This window comes from Atractosteus spatula, chromosome 27 (assembly GCF_055471065.1).
Source record: "Atractosteus spatula isolate fAtrSpa1 chromosome 27, fAtrSpa1.hap1, whole genome shotgun sequence".
Lineage (NCBI taxonomy): Eukaryota > Metazoa > Chordata > Actinopteri > Semionotiformes > Lepisosteidae > Atractosteus > Atractosteus spatula.
In genome coordinates, this window is record NC_142732.1 from 4,205,149 (window position 1) to 4,228,378 (window position 23,230).

The following is a 23,230-nucleotide window of genomic DNA, read 5'->3' on the forward strand; positions in this document are numbered from 1 at the left end:
TAGTCTTGTTGGATTAATTTGGCAGGAAAATAGTGAGGGTGTGAGAGGTGAATGAAAACCAACCCTAATTTTGGCCCCTCTGAAACTCAGATATTCTTGAGATTCTGTTCCACCTTCCTAGCAGCATGGAGACAAAACAGACTAGTATTTTTCCACGCAATGAATAAGCAGAGTCTTCTGCCTTAAGTGTTGAAATTGGTTTATCACTACAGCAACATTCAGGGTGTGTAACCCATGTTGCTCATGTAAAGACCGGTGGTGTGGTCCTGTTGGCTCACTTTGGTAAAGAAGGTGGTTGGGTTTTATGCTGACAGAGCTCATGGGCTGGAGTCCCCTCCTTGCTTGGTAATCGAATGAGATCACATATGCATCAGGTTTTCCGTGGGGGTGGGGAGGGAGCGTAGGTGGGTGTTTTCTGATTTCCCCTGATCGCAGCACTGCTTGAGCACAGAGCCGCAGAGTGGAACACAGAACACAGTGCACTGGTTTGCAAAATCTTTTAATTTCACAAAATAAGCAACAGCCAGCCATGAGACACTTTGAACGTTTTTTTTTTCACTTTAACTTAATGTAACCTGAAACTTGAAAAAAACTTAAATTTATTGATGTTTTTGTTTGAGCCTATCATTGAATTGGATTTGAAGCACTGGGTTTATGACTTTAAGGTCGGAATTCTGCTGTATATTGAAGTGTGCCCGACACTGTGGCTTTAAGATGGTTAGTAGTTCACAAGCTCAAGAGGTCATGACAGAACTATTAGGACTATTCACAAAAAGCAGAACCTATTTCTGGTAAGTTATGATTATTTAAAAACAAAGCAGGCAAAAGTGAAGGATTGCAACTTTAAAACCTCAGAAAAACGGAATATCGAGAAGTGAAAAAAAAAATGTACTTAGTCATAGAAACTATGACATCGTTCCGCACGCAAAGAACGACTGAGGTATGCAGCTGGCTAAGAAGTGCTAACACTGTAGACGAAAGGAAGAAATACCTTATTTCTGTTGAATGATTGTTACAACCAGACAAGCTAGAAAGGTTTGAGGATGAGTGTCCTATGCCGTTGGACAAGAACTGTTGCACTGGTGAAGTTTGTGCTTGGAGAGGGTCTCTGCCCTTTGGGAGTGGCAGTAATGGAGAGCTGCTTGCGGCACATGGAAATGAACATGCGTGCGTGTTTCACCCCCCTCCTGCAGTGCAAACACATCCTTGCAGTCTACCTCTGCCAGGCTATGGGGCTCTGCAGGGATGTGACGGTGACAGACCAGCAGATGTCTGCGATTCTCTGTGGCCGAGCAGAGGAAGAGATGTAGACAGACCTGGACGGAAATCGACAGCCATGAGCAAACGTTTCTGTTTTATTTCGTGCTGCTTATTATTTTAAAATGAATGTGAATATCCAGATGAGATGTAAATTATTTCTTGTCCTTAATCTCCACACCTTTACGTACTTTTCATCTTTTCTTGACTCTTCCTTGTGCATTGCTCGGCTGTTATCATCTTACACTGAACAAATATTTACGGTTCGCTTGTGAGGAGATGACGAGAGATGGGGATAGAAAAGGATCTGGAGGAGAAATCTAAAAAAACCAAGCACTTGAACATACAGTGTATTGCTGACATTAGCCTTATCTGAAATTGAAAAGGTTAACCTGTATTCTGTTTTTCTGAGTTAAGCCAAATGTCACTGCTTAATCAGGTACTTTCCTCAAGTGGGGTGTATGCAGCCTTGAAAAGAAAAAAACTTAAATACTTGGCTGTTAAAAATGTAGACATATTAATAATCCAGAAGTACTGTGATTGATGTTTGCTTTTGACACATAAATTCTGCAGTGTAGCATATGGTCACTGGAATGCTGTATTTGCAGTGCTGCTTGAGCTGATTCACCTAAAACCAACGAGAGATGATAACTAACCTCAATAGGTAGTGTTTCTATTTAAAATCAGTACTGTGGGTTGGAGGTTTGAGGACCAGTTCATGAAGTGTTTCCTCTGGTAGATCTGCAGGTCAGCCTTGGTCTCAGTCTCGATGCTCCTCTCCATAGCAGTTCAAAGGGTTTGTGAGGAGTCACTGATGAGTTGTGCTGAAGAGATCTGCTCATCTGGCATGTCACCTGGAACAGCCAAGCTTATTGGTCAGGATTTCTGTCCCTTTTAACGAGTGTGTTTCTCAAAGCCAAGATAAGACACGTTCTGGTGTAAAATAGTCTGCAGCAGAGGCCTCTGACATTGTGAATGTTACATATGACACTGTGTTTCTGTCGCACAAAAGGGCGCTATTCCTTTTTATGAAAGGATTTGGAAAATAATATTGCCTCTTAGCTGCCAAAAGTGATATAAACTTCCTTTAATCCTGTTTTTTCTGGGTAAAGTAAAATATATACCATACGCATACAGTATTTTACTACTAGAACTGTTCTGTATACATACAGTAGACACTGTTGAAAGGAAACATGAAAGAAAAACATGTTGTATATAAATTCTCAGAGGGTTTCTTATTTACTTGATGGTTAATTAGGTCTCAGTAACATTAGTTTCTCTTCTTGATGGCTTTCATACAGTTGTGATACAATTATAATTAACCTAGCATAACCCCAAATTTAAGATGGCCTTATCTAAACTAGTGTCCTGCAGTACTTTTTCTGCTCTCTGGGATTAAGGAAGCTGCCCATTTGTTGCAGTATCCCATTCTGGGAAATGTGGACTGTAGGCAGTTTTATCAAGAACTGAAATACATTTTGGAAAGAAGCCATTTCTCATTTTCTTTTCTTTTTTGCTCCTCTTCTCTGTTGATTGTATCGGGTGAAATATACTTTTTTTTATTTGTCCTTCTTCCTTTAAAAGATTGCTTTCATTCCATCTGTGGTACTTTGCATGTAATCTCAGCTCTGTAGATCACAATGAACTAATTAATAGGGAAGCCAGCATTCTCAGAGACCTTTGGTTGGGAAAGTAGTTACAGTGTTTTGTTTTTACATGTGTTTTGTATTATTATACCCGTAAAGACAAGATTACAAGATTGTAAAGTTTTTTTTTCTTGTTTTTTCCAAATGTGTTCATTTCCAGATATTGTTTGAAGCTGAAGCTTTTAATGAATGGGCAGTTCTGATTTCAGTAGATTCATCTTTTTGGGTCACACAGATGTCTTTGAGAATCTTTTTGTCATAAATAGAAAATGCTGGATTGCTGCCAAACAAGAAGTATCTTTGAAAACCTTCCTCCACAAGATTGTTTGTGACTGGAATTTATTACAGATTTAAGTATTTGTATCCTGTACTTATGAAATGTCATAAAAGCTACCTTTACAATACTGTACTAATAAAATAAAAGGCATCCATTGTGTGGTCAGAACTAGTAATGTTTTTGCAATCTTCATAATTTAATGAGTCATCTGGTTAAATTTTATATTTCTTTTCCCTTGGTGTTGTCACAACATTGATTATATTGACCCTGCTACTCTTAACTTGGATAATATTTTTTTTATTTATTTATTTTCCCTGGATTATAATGATTTATGCAGTGTTAATTTTCTGTAGATAATCTGCATTGCTTGGTATGTATTGGATTAAGAGCTCAAGGCAGAATGCATTGTATAGTTTCTTTTTTTGCATAGAGGGGAATTTACATAGCAATAGTAAAAATAAATTTTAAAAATCAGTACCGTCTTCTTTTCTGAGGTGTGAAATTCTACAGCTGGTGGCAATTTTCCGTACTAAAGTTGTTAGAGTCAGTGACACTTTCTTACTGGTCTGTTCTCTGTTTCTGTCACTTACTATTCTGTTCACCAAACGGGACTGTTTTTCCAGTGGCACCCACACTACATGGGTGTGATATTTCCATTTCTTCTAACCCAAGGACTTATGGTTTCATGTCAATAAAAAGTTAAGCTTTCGAAACATCAGTTAAATGGATCTTGCTTGCATCCTTGCACTTAGTGTACTTGTTGGACCTGTGGAGTTGATTTAAGTTTTTGTTGTATTTTATTGTACAGGATAATGATTTTTACTTATCCTAAACGTTCTTAACTTTTTGAAGTGCAACAGCTGTAATTCACGATGGTGCCATACACTGTAAATTACAAATGGTCGTTATTAAGAAGTTGGAATTGTTTTCTTACAGTGTGAACAAGTGTCAGTGGTGAATTTGTTATGCGCTTTCTGCAAGTAGATTGCTTTCCATCTGAATCCCTGATATCCTTTGTGAAGGGTTACTGTCGGGTCTCTGTCCATGTGACTTTTACCAACGGGTGTACTACAGAAAGTGTTGGTTCCGTGTTATCCTTTACACTACTAAATGTATAGTTGGTAATGTAGCCAGTTTAATCATTACATTTCAGGAAGAAAGGAACACAACTTTGTTCTCTTTTCAGCATGGAATAAACCTTTACTTCTTCCTTTGCAGCCTACGCGTGCTGACGCAGCTGCCTACTTGTAATACTGATGCAACTTAGTCCAGGTTATAAAACAGTATGCCCTTGTGTAATGGTTAGAATAAAAGATTGCCTTTACACTTACACAGCTCATGTCTGTCATCTCCAGAGCATCTTCATAGCAATGGTGTGTCCTGGGCTTTCCAATACGTTTTGCTCACTTTGTGGATTTGTTTACAGTGTATACTTATGTTTACTTTCCCAAACCATTTTATTTTTATTTCAGTGTGATGTACAGTAATTCTTTCCTTCCATTAGAACTGGGAATAAAAATGTGCCCTTCTATAAAACAGATTTTAATAACAAAATATCACAGTTACATGTGTAAACGTTAAATATCACATTACTGCCTTACAAGATACACAATCATAATAGGTCAAACTGTATCTCCCTCAGATACAGAACACTATAAAAATAATTTTGAAGTTATTTTTTTCATTTTGAAGTATTCTGTAATGTTTAGTTTGAAGGTATAATATATTCGTTTTCTCCTTTTTTTAAAAAGAGGCAAAACAGAAACAGTTAACCTTTTATGATGTTACAGTTTCCCCTTCAGAGCAAAATATGAGGAAAAGGACATTGAGAAGACCAGCTTTTTAACCTAAGACCATGCTTCCTGTGTAGACATTTTTATTTTTTCAAAATTTCAAAACCCTTGTCAAGCCATGATTAGTCAGAGACGGATGTTGACTGTGGAAAGCATGTTTTGTTCATCCATACAGATGGATTTTCGTAACTGTCAGTGAGGTAAGAACATAAGTAACATGTAACAGAGCCCTTTTTCCGTTTTCCTGTGTGTGTTGACCTACTGTATTGGTAAATTAAACAATAAGATGCAGAACAAGAAGTTCGTTTTTTTCGGCATATTTATGTTCCCCAAAGGGTTCTGTGAAAGTGGTGACTTTATATTTGTGGTGAGCACAAAAACAGTGCCTGTGACATTGAAAGAAACTATTAGACTATGACATATGACACATTTGTTAGCTGAAATAGTCTCATTATATTGTGCAAATGCACTAACGCCGTAATTTCTTCATTACTGAGGGGAATATAGCTGTTAATTGTGGAAGGTGCTGACTGAATGAACAGAATGGGTGAAGGCTTTTTGAGTTCTGATTTTCACCAGATGTCAAGTGATTTTAATCAGTAACGTAATTAATCCACAAAAATATTTTACACCCATTTTTAGATCTCAGATTTCATTCTGTCTGTTCAAATTCAGATCAATGGCTTTTAAATGAACTTTCAAAGAAACGGCTTAAATAGAATGTTGCTAAGGCAGTCAGGAGGACCTCAGGGTAGTTTCACATTTTATAAAGCATTCACTAGCTTCTTAAGATATTTCACAGTCACTGTACACTGTAGTTAAGGCTAGTTAGAGCAGATTAATAGTCTACGCACTATGTACATTCACCCTCAACTTCATATCCAAGAAAACAAATCTACAGTGTTTTCTATTGATGATCATTTTCATTGATTTAATTTCTTATTACATAAGTTTTAAAGTTCATTTGCACTGAACTACTAACAAGAATTTCAGCTACCGCCAGTTTAAACTTTTCCGATGGCGTCTTTAAAAATTTAATGCACACATGTAAGTTGAAGTTTAATTTTAGATTTACTTTTCAATCTGCAGCAGTATATCCTACTTATGAAACTGACATCTTAAATGCAGAACCTTATCTTTAAGAAAGTATGCAGCAGCTTCAGATAACGCTTTGCAGCTGGTGTGAAACAACAGCTGTTAATTAGACAACATTCATAATATAGCCATTGTAAAGGAAGCAGTGGGGGAGACCACAACACGTAGATGTGTGTTGCTGAAATGGAAATTATATAGAAGAACTGGATGAAAACCAGAGAGTCATTCAACCAGTTTGTCATTCTCTCACTGCAAGAGCGAATCATTTGCAGAAGCTGTGGAAATTCTCATTGTTTCGCCTCACGATTTTACAGCTGATGTTTGATTCTCCATATCCTTTGGTGTACAGCGGTCTGTCTGATTCCAGAATTTAGTGTGCAGTCTTAATCAATAAATCCTTTAAACCCCCAGGGATGTCATTCTGTGACGGTGGTGAACACTTGAACGCTGCTATTGCCACAGGTGGAGAATGTCTCTTTGTGTTTCATGGTTTAATGAAATTTCTTGTATCTCATTAATTCACACTGCTGTTTAAAGACATATATGAGTCATATTTCTCAGTGGTACTGTGTGTGGTGTTGCGTGTCATTTTGTTTGAACAGGCGTTTGGGTTAATTAATAATACATGCCACAGGTGTGACAAAAGGCATATGCGTGTTTTAATAACTAAGAGGATGTTTGTGGTGCTTGTTTGCTCTTACATTAATAGTCATTAAGTTGATAGCCAGGAAGAAGGTGTATTTAAAGACGTGGGGATTTTCTACCTTCCAATGTTTTGCCTTTTACTCTTTTCCACCCATTGCAGTAGAAGACTGCAATTAATTCTCAGACATAGTACTATTTGATGGTTTTAGCAACATTTTTTAGCATATTTAGCATATTTCTTGTCTTCCTTGTCCTGCTATTGTCAGTGCTTTTACTGTAACCAAATTGTCTGCTGTGGGTGACGGAGCTTCAGGAACAGACCTCAGTGATTATCCGAATAGAATCTGTGATTCAGACAGATTGATTTACTAAATTTGTTGGGTGAATTACTTCCAGATCTTTTTCAGAGGGAACGGACCAGTTAGAAAACCACAGGGTTCAAGACATAAGTCATTTTTTTACCCTTTTCCTGCTTCTGTATTAAATTGACTGCAAGAGGTGAATAGCTGCAGTAATGTCCTCTCTTGCTCAATGGAAGAGTGACGCAGTCCAATGGGTTGTGAGTAACTTTCACCCACACAGAAGGGCAAAAAGGAAGTCTTTTCTGGCTCCCAGGGAAGGTTGATCAAGACAACAGTGTTGGCTTAAACCACAAGGTTACATCTTTCCTTTAATTTGAGACCCTTTATGACTTTATAACTAAGCAGGAAGTGGGCAGGGTGCCTCCTAAAGGAGATCTGAGCACAGCAAGCACTTGCTTAGGGATTTCTCATTCCTGGATCTTTAACCCTCACAGGGCACTGTAATGGGCTATGTGGCCTCCTCTCGTTTGTAGCCTTCTTACAGTCATGGCAGCAGCTCGGGCTGTAAAATCCTGGTGTGTAATTCCTTCCCACCCCATTTCTATTTACCACCTGAAGGCTGATGTCTTGACGGTCGTATTGCCATAACAGGAGGGTGCGATTCATTTTTTTAAACAGAAGCACTTTTTATGGAACTTGTAAAAACTACAATCTATTCGTGTGGATTTAAATTGCATTCATCATTTATTTAAAAAAGACAATAAATTAACATGAAAAACGTATATATAATATATATATATGCATATATACTTGGACAGCTCTGCAGAAATAATTCCCGTGTCCGCAGTGCTGCTGCCTCTTTCAGAAGAGATGGCTCAGAAACGGTGAAGAACTGAGTCGTCTCCGCAGTTTCAGTGCTAAACTGTGCTGCTAGTTGCGAGCCCCTGATCAGAGCCACATGCCCTTGTGATTAAAGCAGCAGCATCAGAGGACGATGTTGTTGTCAGGGGGTGGTATTTAAAAGCCTGTTCCTTAAGTAGGCTGGTGCACAAATGCGACAGCCGGATGATAGGAAATCCAATGGACATGTAAATGTTACCCTTGCGTTTCAGCATACAGTAGCTGATATGCTGAATATACTTGTCATCTTTGTGGGTCAGAATACCTCAGTTCACTCTAGTGATAAATAAGAGCAGCAGCAGCACAACTAGAAGAATGTGCTTTTCCTTTCTCATGCTTTTCATTTAATCTCAGTCATGCCTTTTGTATAAAGAAATGCTTGTTAGGAGAAGTTACTTCTAGTCATGTATAGAGAACAGATGGATTCCATCTATCTGCAAAACAATGTGGCTAATCATGGCAAATCTTACAGTTTTCTACATGAAAATTACGTGGGAAAGAATGCTATGTTTATTAAATATTTTTTTAAAATGCATGGATAAACAGTGAGAGTAAAACAATCTTGCTAGCAGTCTGGAAAGTTGAACTCAAGATTTTGTGTGTGAAATCATCGAATTCCATTTCATTTCTTTTTTTTAGACTTCAAGATTTTATATGTAGACATTTGTTTTTTAAACATATGTATACATTCCAACATTTCAATTGTTACACCTGCCAGTTACCTGAAACAACCTGTCAGTGCTTAATATTTTACATTTTTTAGAATTATTATAAGTGTAGTTAAGCCTTATGAATGTTCTCAGTGTGAATTCTTGCAAATTAGGAAACTACAAAAACATTGTTTTTTTGTGTAGGAAACAGTGACTAGATTGAAGAGAGAATAGAGTGAAAGGCTTTCAGATGTTTCCACTAACATATAAAAAACCGTTCCCCCATTTTGTCAGAAGATTTTAAAAGTGGTTTCTTGCAGAGGCATTTGCTGGTTCTGAATTTGGCAGGACAGTGGGGTTTTAAAAATGACTGGATTATCGATTGTCTTTATTTTACCATGAGGAAATACCAGCCGTATCTCTTGGTAGACTAAGGCCACGCCTTTAAGTATTTCAAAAGTCTCGAAACAGGGAGCTCATTGCTCCTCAATGGGGGAAAAACCTGTGTAATCAATTTGTCATTGTTTAAAATATGTGACAGTGATGCAAACTGTGATCCCTAGATAAAAGAACTGCTGTTTAATGTAGTACGGTATCCTGTACAGGAAGACCAAGACTTTTATTTTCTTCCAGAAAGAGATCATGTGCTCCACATTTTCACAGCAGGTCTTGGATTTTGAACTGGATGATTGAAAGGACATATTCTTCACCTTTGTAATAAGGGTAAAAACAACAAGACGTCAACGCAATAAATATTAAGGCAGGCATAGATGAATCTGAATGTAATTAGTTGTCAGACAGTATAGAGAAGAGTAATTGCCAGCCTGATTCCCTGTGAAAGATGATAACGTTAAGGCTTGGAACTTGGTCCATGAGGGAACACATGGTAGGAGGAACAAGTTAAGAGTAAGAACTTGGCAAAACTGTAGTGAATATGTTTTCATTTCACAGTACTGTTCATCCAGTTAAGAGTTCACAAAGTACTGTACCTCCATCTTCAGATCTACACCTAGTACACCACGGTACAAAACAAAGCTACATGCAGTTGTGCTCTCAGATGTTCCTACACTCACTTCATGAAGTTACAACACACATCTGAGAATGGCATGTCTAAGATTTTTAACTTACTTAGGAGCTCCTTCTCTTTTATCTGTAAACGTTTCCTAACTCACTTGGAATGGCGTTTGAAAAAAGTAAGACTGGCCACCCCCCCATACCATTATAGCAAGGGGTCGTCGATCGTTAAGTTTGCACTGAGCTGGTGCTGGTGTCTGTTGCGCATGCTGCCGCTGGATCTCAGATAAAGGTCGTCCTTGTGACAGAGGATGTGCTTGGAGATTATCTTGCGGAAGGTGTTCCTGAAATCCCGTATCCGGTAGGCGTAAATGATGGGGTTGACCACCGAGTTGGCGTGAGACAGGATGATGGCCAAGTACATGATGATGGTGGGCTTTTGCAGTTCCTTGTAGAACAGCGTGAGGCAGTTCAAGATGTGCACGGGCAGCCAGAAGAGAGCAAACAGGCCCACAATGATGGACAGCGACTTGGCGGCGTTGATCTCCTTCTGCAGGAGCCGCCGGGAGCTCTCCCCATTGACGCTCTTGAGCTCGATCTGCCGCAGCTGCATGCGGGCCACCATGAAGATCTTGATGTAGATGCCCAGCATGATGAGCAGCGGCAGGAGGACGCAGCCGAAGAAGTTGAAGTAGACCATGTAGCTCATGTCTACCACGCTTTCAAAGAAGCAGTCCAGCTGACAGCTCAGACCACTGCTGCTGCTCTCGTTCCTCCTCAGGGAGGCGTTCCCAGAATTCCCACAGACCGAGTCTTTTCCGTTCCACCCCAGGAACGGAGTGAGGCCAATGATGAAGGACAGGATCCATAAAATCGCGATGATCTCTCTGGCTCTCTTGCCGGTTACTAGCTCCTTGTATCTGCAGAGAAATGGCACGGAGTAAAATGTGTCCCAGTCAGCTCGACCTTTCTACAGGTGGAACGCTTTTTTATGTCCTCAAAGGAAACAGTCAAATGTTGTCTCGTAAATAGTTTCTATTCTCATTCTTTTCACTACTTGCATTAACTGTAACATTTATTAGTGTTAACATGCAGAAACGTAATATATCAGACGAGATGAATCACAATATCTTTGACCGCCTTTACTTCTCTGTAGTAAAAGTATTTTTTTTTAACATTTGCAAAATCAAATCCCCAAATGTAACAGTTTCTTAACCTGTTTTTTCAAAAACGTTTTTTCAGTTATTTTACGAAAGTGTTCCATCTCATCTCTGTAGAAGCATTTATCAGAAATTTAGTTATCTTGATCCGGTACTTATAAAAGCATGACAGTTTTATGTATATAGGAGTTCAGCTTTACTTTCCATGTAGTGATTGATTAAATACTAGAAAAAATATCTGAGCAGAGATGCTTCTACTGAAAACAAGAAGAATAATTTTTGTTTCAGGGAAATGATGTACTGTAGAACGAAGTAGACTGGATGAAGGAACAAAATTTAATAATCTGTGCTATTGTAATTTTACAGATTGTCTTTGGTTAATTCACAGTTAAAAAAGTCTCTTACTGTATGTCATTGGTGTCTGCTTTCTCTAAAACACACTGTTATCAGTCTTGAAATGTGTGGAATACAGTGCTGAAACAAACTTAGACAAGAAGTGCACTGGGATGACCACAGTGAATGTAAAGCACCTGGCAATATAAGCTTCCTGACGTTTTAAAACCCCTTTTTATATATAATACTGTCTGAACTCGTACAAATTAATACATTTAACAGTAATTGAATGCTGTTTAATATTTCACTATGATTGTTGAAATTGAAATATAAACCTTCCTTCTTGTATCCAGCTTCATTTTATTTTCCACCCTTGGGCAATATTTGTGACGTGATAAAGCAGTTCAATAATTTAAATAACTATCGATTTTCAGTGTAACAGTTTGAGGAACCAACAGAGGAGGCTGTTCAACTTCATTGATTGGAAAGGCAGCATATGTAATAGAGCTCACTGTTGGGTAATTAAAATATAGCTCTTAGTCAACTAAAAGTTCTCAAATCTAACTGCTGTGTCTGAGTGTCCTTTTCTGAAATTATATCTGTTAATAGCAGCAAATCCAAAATCTTTACCCTTATTTGCTTAAGATCTTGCAGTATTCAGTTTAATACTTTCTGCTTCTTAACTTTATTTATTAAATTTGAGTCTATTAAAGGGGTGAAAGACATGGCAGTGCTCCTGAGTGTCACTGCAGACTGTATTATAACATACACTGCCATACCCCAAACCCATAAACCAGCAACAGACTTGATGTAGCCATTTCTGATAGATTGAGAAATTTGACCCTGTGTCCATGTTCAGGTCTCTTGCATGACTACTCTACCATAAGGAGGCAGGTCTGATCATCTGTGCAAATAAAATTACTCTACCATATAGCGACCTTTGAGCTGCCCAGGGCGCACTGCAGCGAAAGTCGGGCCCTGTAAATGGTGCTTCCTGAAATAACACTGGAAAGAACCAGACCAGACCGAGGGCTGATCCCTGATCAGGTCTAATCCCTAATCAGGTCATTGGACTGGTCAGCCTCAGCAGTTCCCTTTTTTAAACAAAGCGTGATTGAAGGAGGAAGTCTGTGCTACGCACATCAACCTCTTCTTTTGGTACTGCACTCTTTTTAAGAAGAAACAAAAGTAAACACTGTAAGAAAAGTAAAACGCAAAAGGGTGGCAGTATCCAGGAGACAAATTCATCATGGTTACAAATTCTGAGTAATGACAGTGAGTGTAGGGATTGTAAAGTCACTGAGCTAATTATGTTCTCTTTGACATTTAGTTTTCACCTTATTTTCACTCGTTTTGGCACCTTCTGCCCACTATGTCTGAAAAGAGACATACAATTAGAACTGCTGGCGTTGTGGCACAAATGTCATGCAGAGGCCAGTGAGCGCCAGGTTGATATGGGTTATAGTTATTATTTTTCTGTTTTCGAGTGTAAAGTATTGGTATTTGAGATATTACTGATAACCTAACGACTCTGACTATTAGGTAAAAATGCTGTAATTGGAAATGTGTCTATATTGTTACAATAGCCTCTTTTGAGTTTTACTTTGTTTTTTTGTTGTTGCTTTGCTTCTCTGAAACACAACCTCAGTGCTACAAGAGATGTATCTTGTCCTACTCCTACAGTATGTGACCTTTGTTTTCTAACCTCAGAGGGTTGTATTATTAATTATTAGTGGTCACATTCAATATTCTTTGTGTGTACCAGAATATTTTGGCTGTATTTACGGAACCACTGCAAGTTTGTGGTCTTATGTGGTAAACGGCACAGGCCTGGCCAACCAACAGAGAACACCATAATATTCCATCTCACCATTATATACAGTATATCATTACACAATATATTACACCATAATCTTCCATCACATCAAAATATGATTATACCATAATATCGCACCATCATCTACCATTACTTCAGATCACACCACATGTATGATCTCACCATGTGGCCCCAGCCAGGCATGTGTGGGTCAGGCACTTCTCTCACTGTGCAGGGCCTTTCTCTTTATAGGCCCGGAAGAGAGCTTTAAGAAAGGAAGAAAGTCAACTTTCAGGGTTTTAGTGTCAGAGAAAAGCTTAGCCCTGATACTGACTGAAACGATTCTGCAAAAGAAAAACGTCCTGTGCTTAGGAATTTAGCCTTCTTTGTCTTATTGCCGATCAGCTGATTTGACCACACCAGACTGACTGGCACTGCTGCTCCCTGCCAGATACACAGAGTGACAGTACCATTACCAAACGCACTCAGACACATGAATACGGCACCATACAAAACAACACTGCGGTCTTCTGCTCGTGTGTTGTAAAAATGACCATTCTTACATCCAGTGGGGAAAAAATACGTTTTCTGTAATATCTTCGTTGTTGTTATTTATCATGTGTGGTTATTTGAGAAGGTCTTTCGGAAGTAGAAAAGAACTGATTATAGTGTGATTCATAACTAGCAAAACTGTTATCTTGTGAACTTTGCAAAGAGGATGTGTTTCTTATGTTGGAAGGACATTTTTATTTGTTTTATTTCACCACGGAAGTGTGGTTTGCCAAACCCTGGAGGATCTCTTCAGAAAGCTGAACTCTGAGGGGAAATGTGATCCAGGGTTTGGAGAGAGGCTGCAGAATTGTGCTGAGACTAGAGAGGTTCTGTCGGTTCAAAGCTGGGAGACGCTGGCGACGCATGATTTATTTGAACCTTGAGACACAAGTGTTGTGTTTAGGTTGCGGACACCTTGTGATTTAGGATTTAATTTTTGCTTGAATCTACCTAAAGTTTCTGCAGTTTTGTTCACACAGCACTTTGCTTTCCCTCAGCTCACACCATAAATAACACCCTGTTTCACGAGATCATAGCTGATGCATTAATGGGCTGTCTGGAGCCCCTGTTTAGGATGCTCCAAGACGTGAGGAGGCCGTCCTGCCTACTGCAGGGGTTTCTATGGTGATGTCTCACTTGAGCTGTGGTCTGGCAGTTAATCAATGCTGTGGACGGCTCTTTAATGAAGCTGCCGGAATTCTCTCAGTGGCCGATGAAAGGATTGAATGGATTAATCCTGGCATGACGACAGCCGATTGGCGTGCCATCTCCAGCTCCTTCGTAATCCCATTTATAACCCAAGAGGTCCGTTTCCGCCTGAGCCCCAAACCTTGGCAGCAGACTGGCAAACGAAACCGAAGCCTCTAAAGCTACAGATCGGCGATGTGCCACCGTTTTCCTCTGCTAGTAAGGTCCAATACCTTGCTGGAATATAGGCAGAAACAAATTGGCATGAAAGCACCCAAACAGGCTGACTGGCTGGGCCAAGGGCCGGGTGTTTGTGGGATCGGCTGGAGAGGGGAAGGGCCTGGGAAAAAGGAGGAATGTCCAGAGAGCACAAAGACTGAACTATTATCCCCGGATTCGATAAACACTCACACTTGGCTGACAGCACCGCAGGAATCAAATGCACTGAAAACAGTCATGTCTAAAGCAAAGGATTCTGAAAATATGCAAACATCATCAATTCTGATGTACCATTTTCACTGTTTTTTTTCAGTGGATTAATTTTGGACCGGTACAGCGGTTCAGTAATGTTTGAGGAATTTAAATTTATTAAAGCAGAACACAGAATTTAAAAGCCTAGTTGGCTTGGAACAAGGCAGGTCAGTTAAGACTGCCTTGTCGAAGTTGTCTGTTTTGGGCAACTCCAAAATCTTTACCCTGTATTGTAGTGTCACGGATTTCTGCTATGCAAGTAAATACTGTATGTACGGAGATCTTGAAATTATTTAGCACACTTTCTATTGAAATCTCAGGTATATGTGTTTTGGTTTTCAGTTGCTGAGTATGAGATGGACATTTGAATATCCTGAGTGGTGCTTTGAGCTGGCATTGCCATGAATGTGGTATCTAGTATGTTCTGAGTATTGAAACTTTACTGTAGGTGCTTATTGGAACATCTGGTGTATGTATTTCCTCAGATTCAGCTTACTGTGTCAATAAGATCTTTGGGTCCAGCCAACTCTAAACGATTGTGCCCAGTTGAAGAAAAGCAGGCAGGTCTTTTGTGTTCCTGTACAGTAGAAACTCCTCTGTTCTCTTAGTGAACAGAACCCTGCCCACCTGGTAGTGAACTACAGACTATTTAGATTGTGCTTTTGGAATAGGTTGAAACTTTTTATCAGGGCACGTAATAAAACCTTCAGATTCAGTTTGCCCAACCTGTCGTATTCATCCTGGAGAACGCAGGCCATCCATGTTGATTTCATACACCCCATATTGAAGTCCGTATTTCATTACTTTAGAGTGTAATAAAAGTAAAGCTTGGTCCGGATATTAAATGCACAATCACAGGATGATTTATGGTGAAAAGCTAATTAAAATGATGAGTTTTAAAACTATTCTGAGCAGTAGGGATATTAAGTTTTGTGCTTTACTCAAATATCTCATTGGACCTTTTCATTTCACCTGTGGCTCTTTGGCCAATGGGAAGACAATTCTCTTAGCTGTTCGATTCCCCAGAGCACAATCAGACTTGGACAAAGACGACATTCAGCGCACAAAACTGTGCATCACTGTTTCAGGTTGTTGTTCTGTTTAAGTACTTTAAGAAATATCACCTGGTTTTGTTTTCCAAGTTTTAATCAGGCACTTATTGAACAGAACCTCTAAAACCTGCAGGATGCCAGCACTGGAGGGCTAGAAATGCCCTACCTGGCCTACAGTACAGACTATAAATAAATACGATTAAGACAAAGTTGTCCTCGGGCTGGATTGAATGACACAACAGCTGTTGTTAGACATAGGGGGTTCTAGCCAGTAACAAAATACATAAATCTGCCCGGTTCTGACTTTGTTTCTGTCCTCCTTATCCGTCTTTAAGTCTGTGATTGCATTTCTAGAACCACCACATTTTGAAAATTAAATCACTCTTCACATGTGATAAGAAAACTTCAACGGTTTCATTCTCACTGTCTGAAAGCCGCCATTCCGATATAAAGCTTGTGTCATGAAATTGTCACACGTCATTACACTGAGCAAACCACAGGTAGAGAAATATTAAAGAAGAATGCTGTTTAAAGCAGCGGGCTGTTACACAGCAGCAAATCTCTTTCATGCAGCACAGTGATTGTTCAGCGCTTTACTTGTGTGTGGAGAGAAAGGCTTCATTGAATTGAGTTTAGCTGTTGATCAATTTCTCTGTATTGACTCAAGAGGCGTTTAAAGGGTAAGTTGTTGTGTAAAAGCTGAGTTTAGGCAGCCCTAAAAACAAAATGACTACCCAGTGGCTTTTAACACAGGGACGGGATGTGAGGTTTCATGCTCTATGAAAAGTTTATTCTTAACACAAATTAACATTTCTGCTGCACTCCTAACATGGCGTAATAGATTAAGATTTCTCAGCTACATAACACAATTGCAAACTTGGGAATACACAAATAAAGTACAAAATGATTAAGCATTCACATTGTATTCACATATATGTATTCTTGTATAATTCCCCAAGGTGTTCACATCAGGTATACAGAGACGTAAGTATATGGATCTAGTGAATACCGAGCTTTGTGTCAAGTGAAGTGTACATTTGGCACAGGTGTTCTTAGTCTGTGGCTTGTTGTTTGTGTGGTGAGCACTAGATACTGCCTCATTCAAAGCACGAAGTGAAACTGAGGTTTTGTTATCTGCTTCCGTGTCACATATAAATGAAAATACTTCTTTTTAACAGATTTGATTTTTTTATAGAGTAGTCAAGCAGAATCTTGGGGGTCCAGAAACTGTTGCTACCTCCAGAGAGAATTTACCATGTCGTTTTTCTTAAATAACTCAGATGTTTCCCTAGTGACTGTGCGTTTCGTTGCAAGTACTCATGTCACTGTCTTAAAATATCCATTCTTCCATGCAGCCATCCATTATCCGAGAAATGCTTATTCCTGGTATGGGTCACTGTAACATAGAGCCAATCCTGTAAATACAGGACGCAAGGCAGGACTGTAGCCTAGACATGGAATGTTTCACATTCAAGGAATATTTAGTGATGCCTGTTGTCCTGGCCAGCATGTCTTTGAAGGGTGGGAGGAATTCAGGACCCAGGAGGAGCATGCAGTCTCCACACAGAAGGATTTTGTAAGCCAGATTTGCAGGGCCCTACAGCTGTGAGGCAGGAGAGCTGATTGCAGCGCCACTGTGCTGCACATCTTAACATACATGCTGTACATTCTGTAGGGTGTATTGTGAGAAAACATTTTAAATGGATAAAACAGGCAAAAAGCCACTATTTCCTTAAAGATGCAGAATTTAATGCTTTGATGGTGAGAGAGAAGACTTGTGCACAAGTAACCATAAGGAATGTTAAATGGAAAAGGAAACATTTTACAGTACAACTGGAGAACTTGTCCTGTTGAACTACAGTCCCGCTAGTTTCATAGGTACTGCCACAGGCTAAAGACCTTGAAACTGTTGAATCAAATAATTTGATTAACTCCTAAGTGATTAAAAGGAAGGACAGAAAGCAAACCATCTTCAAAGGGGTATATCTGGCTGACTTTGTTAAAAGAAACTCTCCTAAATTGACTTACCACTGCTAAAGAGCAGTACAAAGCTAAATACTGTAATCCCAGTTTCACAACTTGTAAACAATGTTGCCCGACTGCAGGAGATTGTGAGTGATCGCTGGGTTTCTGCACAGCGCTCTCTGCTCAAGGACCAGCAGTGTCACTCCGTAAAGTGCTGAATGCTGATGGCATGAGGTGTCTTTGGATTTAGAGGTTGCTTTGTTGACCCCCCACAGCCAAGGCTGGGCAGTATAAGGATGTCTAAACTTGGTATCATGCGGTCAAGCCTTACAAGTGACCTTGAGGGATAAGGGAGAGAAGTGTTGTAAGAAATTGTAGTTTTCCCATTAGCAGATGAACGAGTTTGTACTGGGGGTTTTAAAAGCCAGAACATCATGGGCATTCCTGTAATGCGAGGAAGCTCTTTTCATAGAAATACCGATCAATTAATGCTCTTGAGTGTACGGTATATACACCGCACACTTTGCAAATACACAGGCCAGAACGAGGATTGAAGTTCTAATTATTTTTTGGTGGAAGTATAAAGATCATGTACTTCATGCACTTGTTAGAATAAAAAAGACCTTTTAACTCTCCATTGAACAGATTTTCGTATTCAGCCAAATTAAGCATATTTGCATAACCATCATGCAAATTTTTTAAGCTTGTTTACTGAACTAAGGCTCGACCAAAGACAGAAGACCTTGGTGAAAAACCATTAACTATCACGCTTGATACCTGAACTGTTGCCAGTATGTTTTCACAAATAAGAATACATTACACATTTAGTAAACCAAGATAAAATATTAACCCATAGTGCTAAAAACCAATAGGTGGTGTTATTGAAAGATAAACACCAAGCGCTTTGTCTTGTTAATAGTAACGGTTACACAGTCTGCGGTGCAGTCAGAAAAAGAGGGTCATTTTAAAACTAAAATGGTAGTTTTAAAAGTTCCACAGTGGTTTTCCGGAGGGGATTAAGGTGCTTGTGGGTTGATCGAATACGCATTTGTTCAGATAATCATCTTGTAATTTGGAAATCGGAGTGCAAGCGTACGATTAAAAGTTCTGAACAGTTGTATGGCGTGTCCTGTATGTCTCATATGCGGGTTTGGCCATAGTTCTTGGTCGAATGTAGTTGCGATTGAGGTAACCAAGGCAATCTGTATTGGCTTTTTCCCTAAACCACTTCCCCATGCCTCGATTAGGATTGATAGGATACTCGAGTTACAGTTAATAGATTGCGTGGACACACGCTGTCATCTACACGTATGTAATGGCAGTTTTCCAGAAAGCCTTGTAACCCATTAACGCTATAACCTCGTCCCTAGCAAATGCATTTCTTTAACTGCACTGTTCTGCAGTGTTCGTGCCTTGTTATAACCGGCATTGCCGGCTGTGAATTCGGATTTATATTTCTATATAAAGGGGGAAACAGCTGTGGAATGTAGATTTGAGAGGTGCTGGTGCCCGGAGAGTAGCTGTTCTTCCAGAGACCTGTTGCGGCCAATGCGTTTGTACAGTATGTCTAAAGTCACCGGTATTAACGTTTTTAAATGTATCGATATGTCTACAGGTATTAATACAGGAGAACTGGGCAAGTGCAGTTCTCTCAGCCTTGATTTTTTTAAAGCTATTACAGCATTATTGCTCGATGTTTTTCTAATAAGGCAAGGCTTGTGATCCGTTCCTGCTTAATTCCCTTGTCTGTTGTAACACGTTGTCCCTCGAAGTGGAATAGATGTGTATGACTTCAGCTAAAAGTAAGGAAAGTAACATCACAGCTTCCTGACTTGTATCTACTGTACTTGACATGTCGCACACTAGGCTGAAATCAAATCAATAGCGAATAATACACTACACTAGGTATCAGTATTTCAAGGGTATTGGAGGTCTGAAAAAAAGATGACACTCAGATACGGGTTTTTTATTTTGTTTCATTCCTGAGAGGAAGTTAAGACATTTATCTGGTTATATCTCGACTGTAATCCCCAGATTACTTAATCTTTTGAGCTAGCCCTCAGCGCCTTTTCAATACATTGCTTAACAATTGTACTAGCAACAGCAGATGTCTCGGTGATAGAGCGGCTTTTGATCATCCGTCATACTAGCAGGGGATACTTTCCAAACGGGGTTATTTAAGAAAGGGAACTGAACAGGTATCAACAGTTTGTCACCATCGACAAAAACACAGTTTGAGCCTACATTTAATAATCCTTGAGCACACCATCACACCATAATTTAATCACGAGAATATTCGTGTTTTCATCAATCAACAACTTTCATTTTTTCTTTTTACTAATTTGTTTGGTTATTTCTCAAGGAAATGGTTACATCACAGTCTCGGGCGGATCCTTATTAGCAAACACTGTTAAAACATTGTAGCCGTAAATTACAATGGATAGTCGTTGTAACAGCTGAAATGACACAGACGTCGGCAGCGCCTTCGAGATCTAACTGTCCTGTTGCAGGAGGCTTTGAATGGCCATAATTGTCGCGGGATGTTTCGCATGAATTCAGAATGATGTGTAGCTTGTCGACAGCAAACTAATTCATTATAGCATTTTGAAAGTGCAGCCAATGCGCCGAGACGACAGCACAGCAGCGTGACCCACCACCTGTTTGAATTCGCGTCACCTCAAGCTGCAGGCACATAGAAAGGCATTTTTTTGTAGTTGAATAGCTTTGCGTTAACCTGAACACCCTTTCCCCTTAAGAAATAAGGAAGACCTCCAGAAAAGGGAGAAAATAAATAAACTCACCTGAGCGGTATCTTGACGGCCAGATATCTGTCAATAGCCACAGCCAGGAGGCTAAAAATCGAGCTTTGAGTCAAGATGAGGACAAAACACGCTAAAAACAAGCACCCGTAGAAGTCCGACTTCAGGCCTATGCTGATTGTGACGGCGAACGGGATGGCCAGGCAGCCGACCAGAATATCTGCCACCGCCAGTGACACTAAGAAATAGTTCGTAGCGTTTTTCAGAGTGGAGTTGATGCTGACTGCCCAGCACACCAGAACATTGCCCGAGATGGACAGAAGAGCAATAATCAACTCAGTAACTATGTAGATCACGTCAATACAATGTAAGGTCATGCCAGAGAAGAATCGTTTTGTTCCTTTTAAAAGAAAAACAAAATCACATGGCTTGATACAAAATTGCCATGTCTCGTGTGGAAATGAAGCAGCTCTGTTCCGTGCGTCCGGAAACCCTTGAAAGTGTCATAATCCAGGGAGGGCACATCTTTCGAAAGTTTCATCCATCTGGGTGACAGTCATCTGTTTAGAAAAGAAAACAAAGTTTTCTATTGGATCATACACAGTCCCTCGTACGTATTGATATAAAATGATATAAAAAGGCACTTATTAATTGAATTGTTATATACAGTATGCATTTTTACTGCTTGAATAATGTTAAAACCCATCGCTTTATACAATAATTTCCTTGTTAACACATTATAATTAGCGTGACTGAGGATGAGAATAAGTTTTAATTCTGCCCATCAGACAGCACGTTCAGTGTGCATTTTAATCAGCGTGCGCAGAGAGCGTCTCACCTTCGCCAGGAAATTGACCCGTTGTTCTGTCGTGCTCTGTCGGTGAAATGTACGAGCGTCCCGCACCCTATGCGAACATGTTGCTTCAGCTCGGCACTCCTGCGCGGTCGACCTCAACACATGGCTTTTCAAGCAGCGAGTCAACCCCCGACCCCACCACGCCCCGCCTCCTACTGCCGCGGCTGCAGCATCCGAGCACACGCGTGGCGAGTTTCATCTCTTCACAGCAACATACGTCCAGTACACACTGTGGGAAGAGCTGCGTACTTCCTGATATACCAATACATTCAGTAAGAAAATGAATTATTGATAGGATGGCTTTTCCTGTTGGGTCGATCTTCAGTCATAAAAAAAAAAATTAGACGTTTCAAAAGCGGTATCTGATTTAAATGTGGTATTATTTGGGAATTCCCGGAGTGTGTATTCTCTTACTAATTTGTTGGACGTCTTTAATTCACTGCTTTCCTTCTGTAATTACTTGATCGATTGACTAATATTTGATTCAAATATTTTATGAGGCTCTTTATCTGTGGTTTGTTATGAGAAGGTTATTCTATGGTTATTAAATGTGGTAACTTTACTGTAGATGTTACGTTTCATTCGCCTTTTAATCTGTTGGCTGTTTTGTAACTCATGGTGAAGTGCTTTGTGTAAGATTAATGAAGAATAATTGATTGCCAAGTGTGTGGGAGTGCTATCACTTAATCTTTTTATTAACCTTAATGGAAAATGGATGTCTAAACTATAAAGTATGAAGTTAGTGAGAGATTAAATTATTACTGCATGAATATTTAAAATTATTGCAGATAACACATATGGAGAATTCAGTGTCTGAAAAATATCTTGTCGATTATTTTATTTTGTGCAGTTCTCATTAGAATTTAAGGCTTATTTAATGCTAAATGCTAATGCTAAAAAAATTGTGCTAATGCACTTTTTAACTAAGCTTCCTATACGTAAATTGATTTTTTATTAGATCACCAGACCATGGATTATTTTAAACCAAATGTTTTTAGTACTCCAGGACCTGACATTGTGCTCTGTTTTGGTGATGACACATAAGTACTGTACAGGGATATTTTTCCTTTGTGAGGGGATTCATGTTGAGGGGAGTCAGTTGGCAGTTTTACCTCTTTGAATTGGATCAATAAAAGTAAAGTCAGTATTTGTCTTACCCAGAAGAAGGAAATGCATTTTCAGATTGTGATACATTTAGGGAAAGAGGGCATGGCTGCTGTGAATCCAGCTCAGTTTTCAGCACATTGTGAAGAAACTTATTGTACTGCTGCCATTGTCAAGCAGCTGTGCGAGAACAATATACGATCTCAAGAAACCGAGGAAGTAGGAAATATTACGGTTAAAAATATTACACATCCAAATTCTTTCAACTGATGGTGCAACACCCTGCTACCTCACTTTCTGTTCTGTCCAGCTGCTTGAAGAAAAAAACAGTACAAATCTAACCAGTGCTAAAATCACACAGTACATTATAGATGCTTTAAACAGAACTCAAGAAATAAAGATGGAAAGAATATATGTGAAAATGAAGCAGAAGCTAATATTAAAGATGTACAGTATGTTCCTCCAAAGGAATTACCTGGGACTCCAGATTTGCACAGGAAGGCTAAGCAGAGCTGAGGAAACTGAAAAATATTCTTTAAGTTATATTCCTCTGTGTTGTTCTTGTTCCATCATCTCAACTAAATGTTCAATTCATTTACACTCGGAATCCGAGACACTTCTTTAGACTCACAGCTGTAACAACACATTGCAAATTGCAGGATATAACTCGGTAAAAAAACGTTTTATAAACAGTTCTTATCAGTGATCCCACTATTGAACTCTTCTTTGTGAGCTTCCAATTATCACTACATGATGTGTTTGTCGTTCATTATTTTATATTGAATCTGTTCTTTCTCCTGTGGCTGTTCAGAAAAAAAATGATGCTAAGTTACTAGTCTTGATAGTCTGTTTCTCAGTTAACTAACTTTAACAGAAATAAGGATGGGTGCTGTGAA

General features: G+C 39.3%; 2 protein-coding genes across 3 annotated transcripts in view; one reads left to right on the forward strand and one right to left on the reverse strand.

The window, feature by feature from the left end:
- Positions 1-23,230, forward strand: part of zswim7 (zinc finger, SWIM-type containing 7) — a 50,390-nt gene that overhangs the window by 19,745 nt on the left and 7,415 nt on the right. Inside the window, exon 6 of one of the 2 annotated variants that reach the window (XM_088907111.1) lies at positions 1,194-1,586. The exons of the other annotated variant lie outside the window; for it this stretch is intronic. Within the exon in view, the coding sequence (XP_088763237.1) occupies positions 1,194-1,310 (117 nt within the window). The 3' untranslated portion in view covers positions 1,311-1,586. Of the gene's footprint in view, positions 1-1,193; positions 1,587-23,230 lie in introns of those variants that run through there. 2 annotated transcript variants of the gene reach the window in all.
- Positions 4,713-21,320, reverse strand: adora2b (adenosine A2b receptor). The gene is made up of 3 exons (XM_088907110.1): positions 21,213-21,320; positions 20,417-20,934; positions 4,713-10,499 (listed from the first exon to the last, which is right to left on the reverse strand). Exons 2-3 carry the CDS (start codon positions 20,749-20,751, stop codon positions 9,785-9,787), a joined length of 1,050 nt encoding a protein of 349 aa, XP_088763236.1. The 5' UTR covers positions 20,752-20,934; positions 21,213-21,320; the 3' UTR covers positions 4,713-9,784.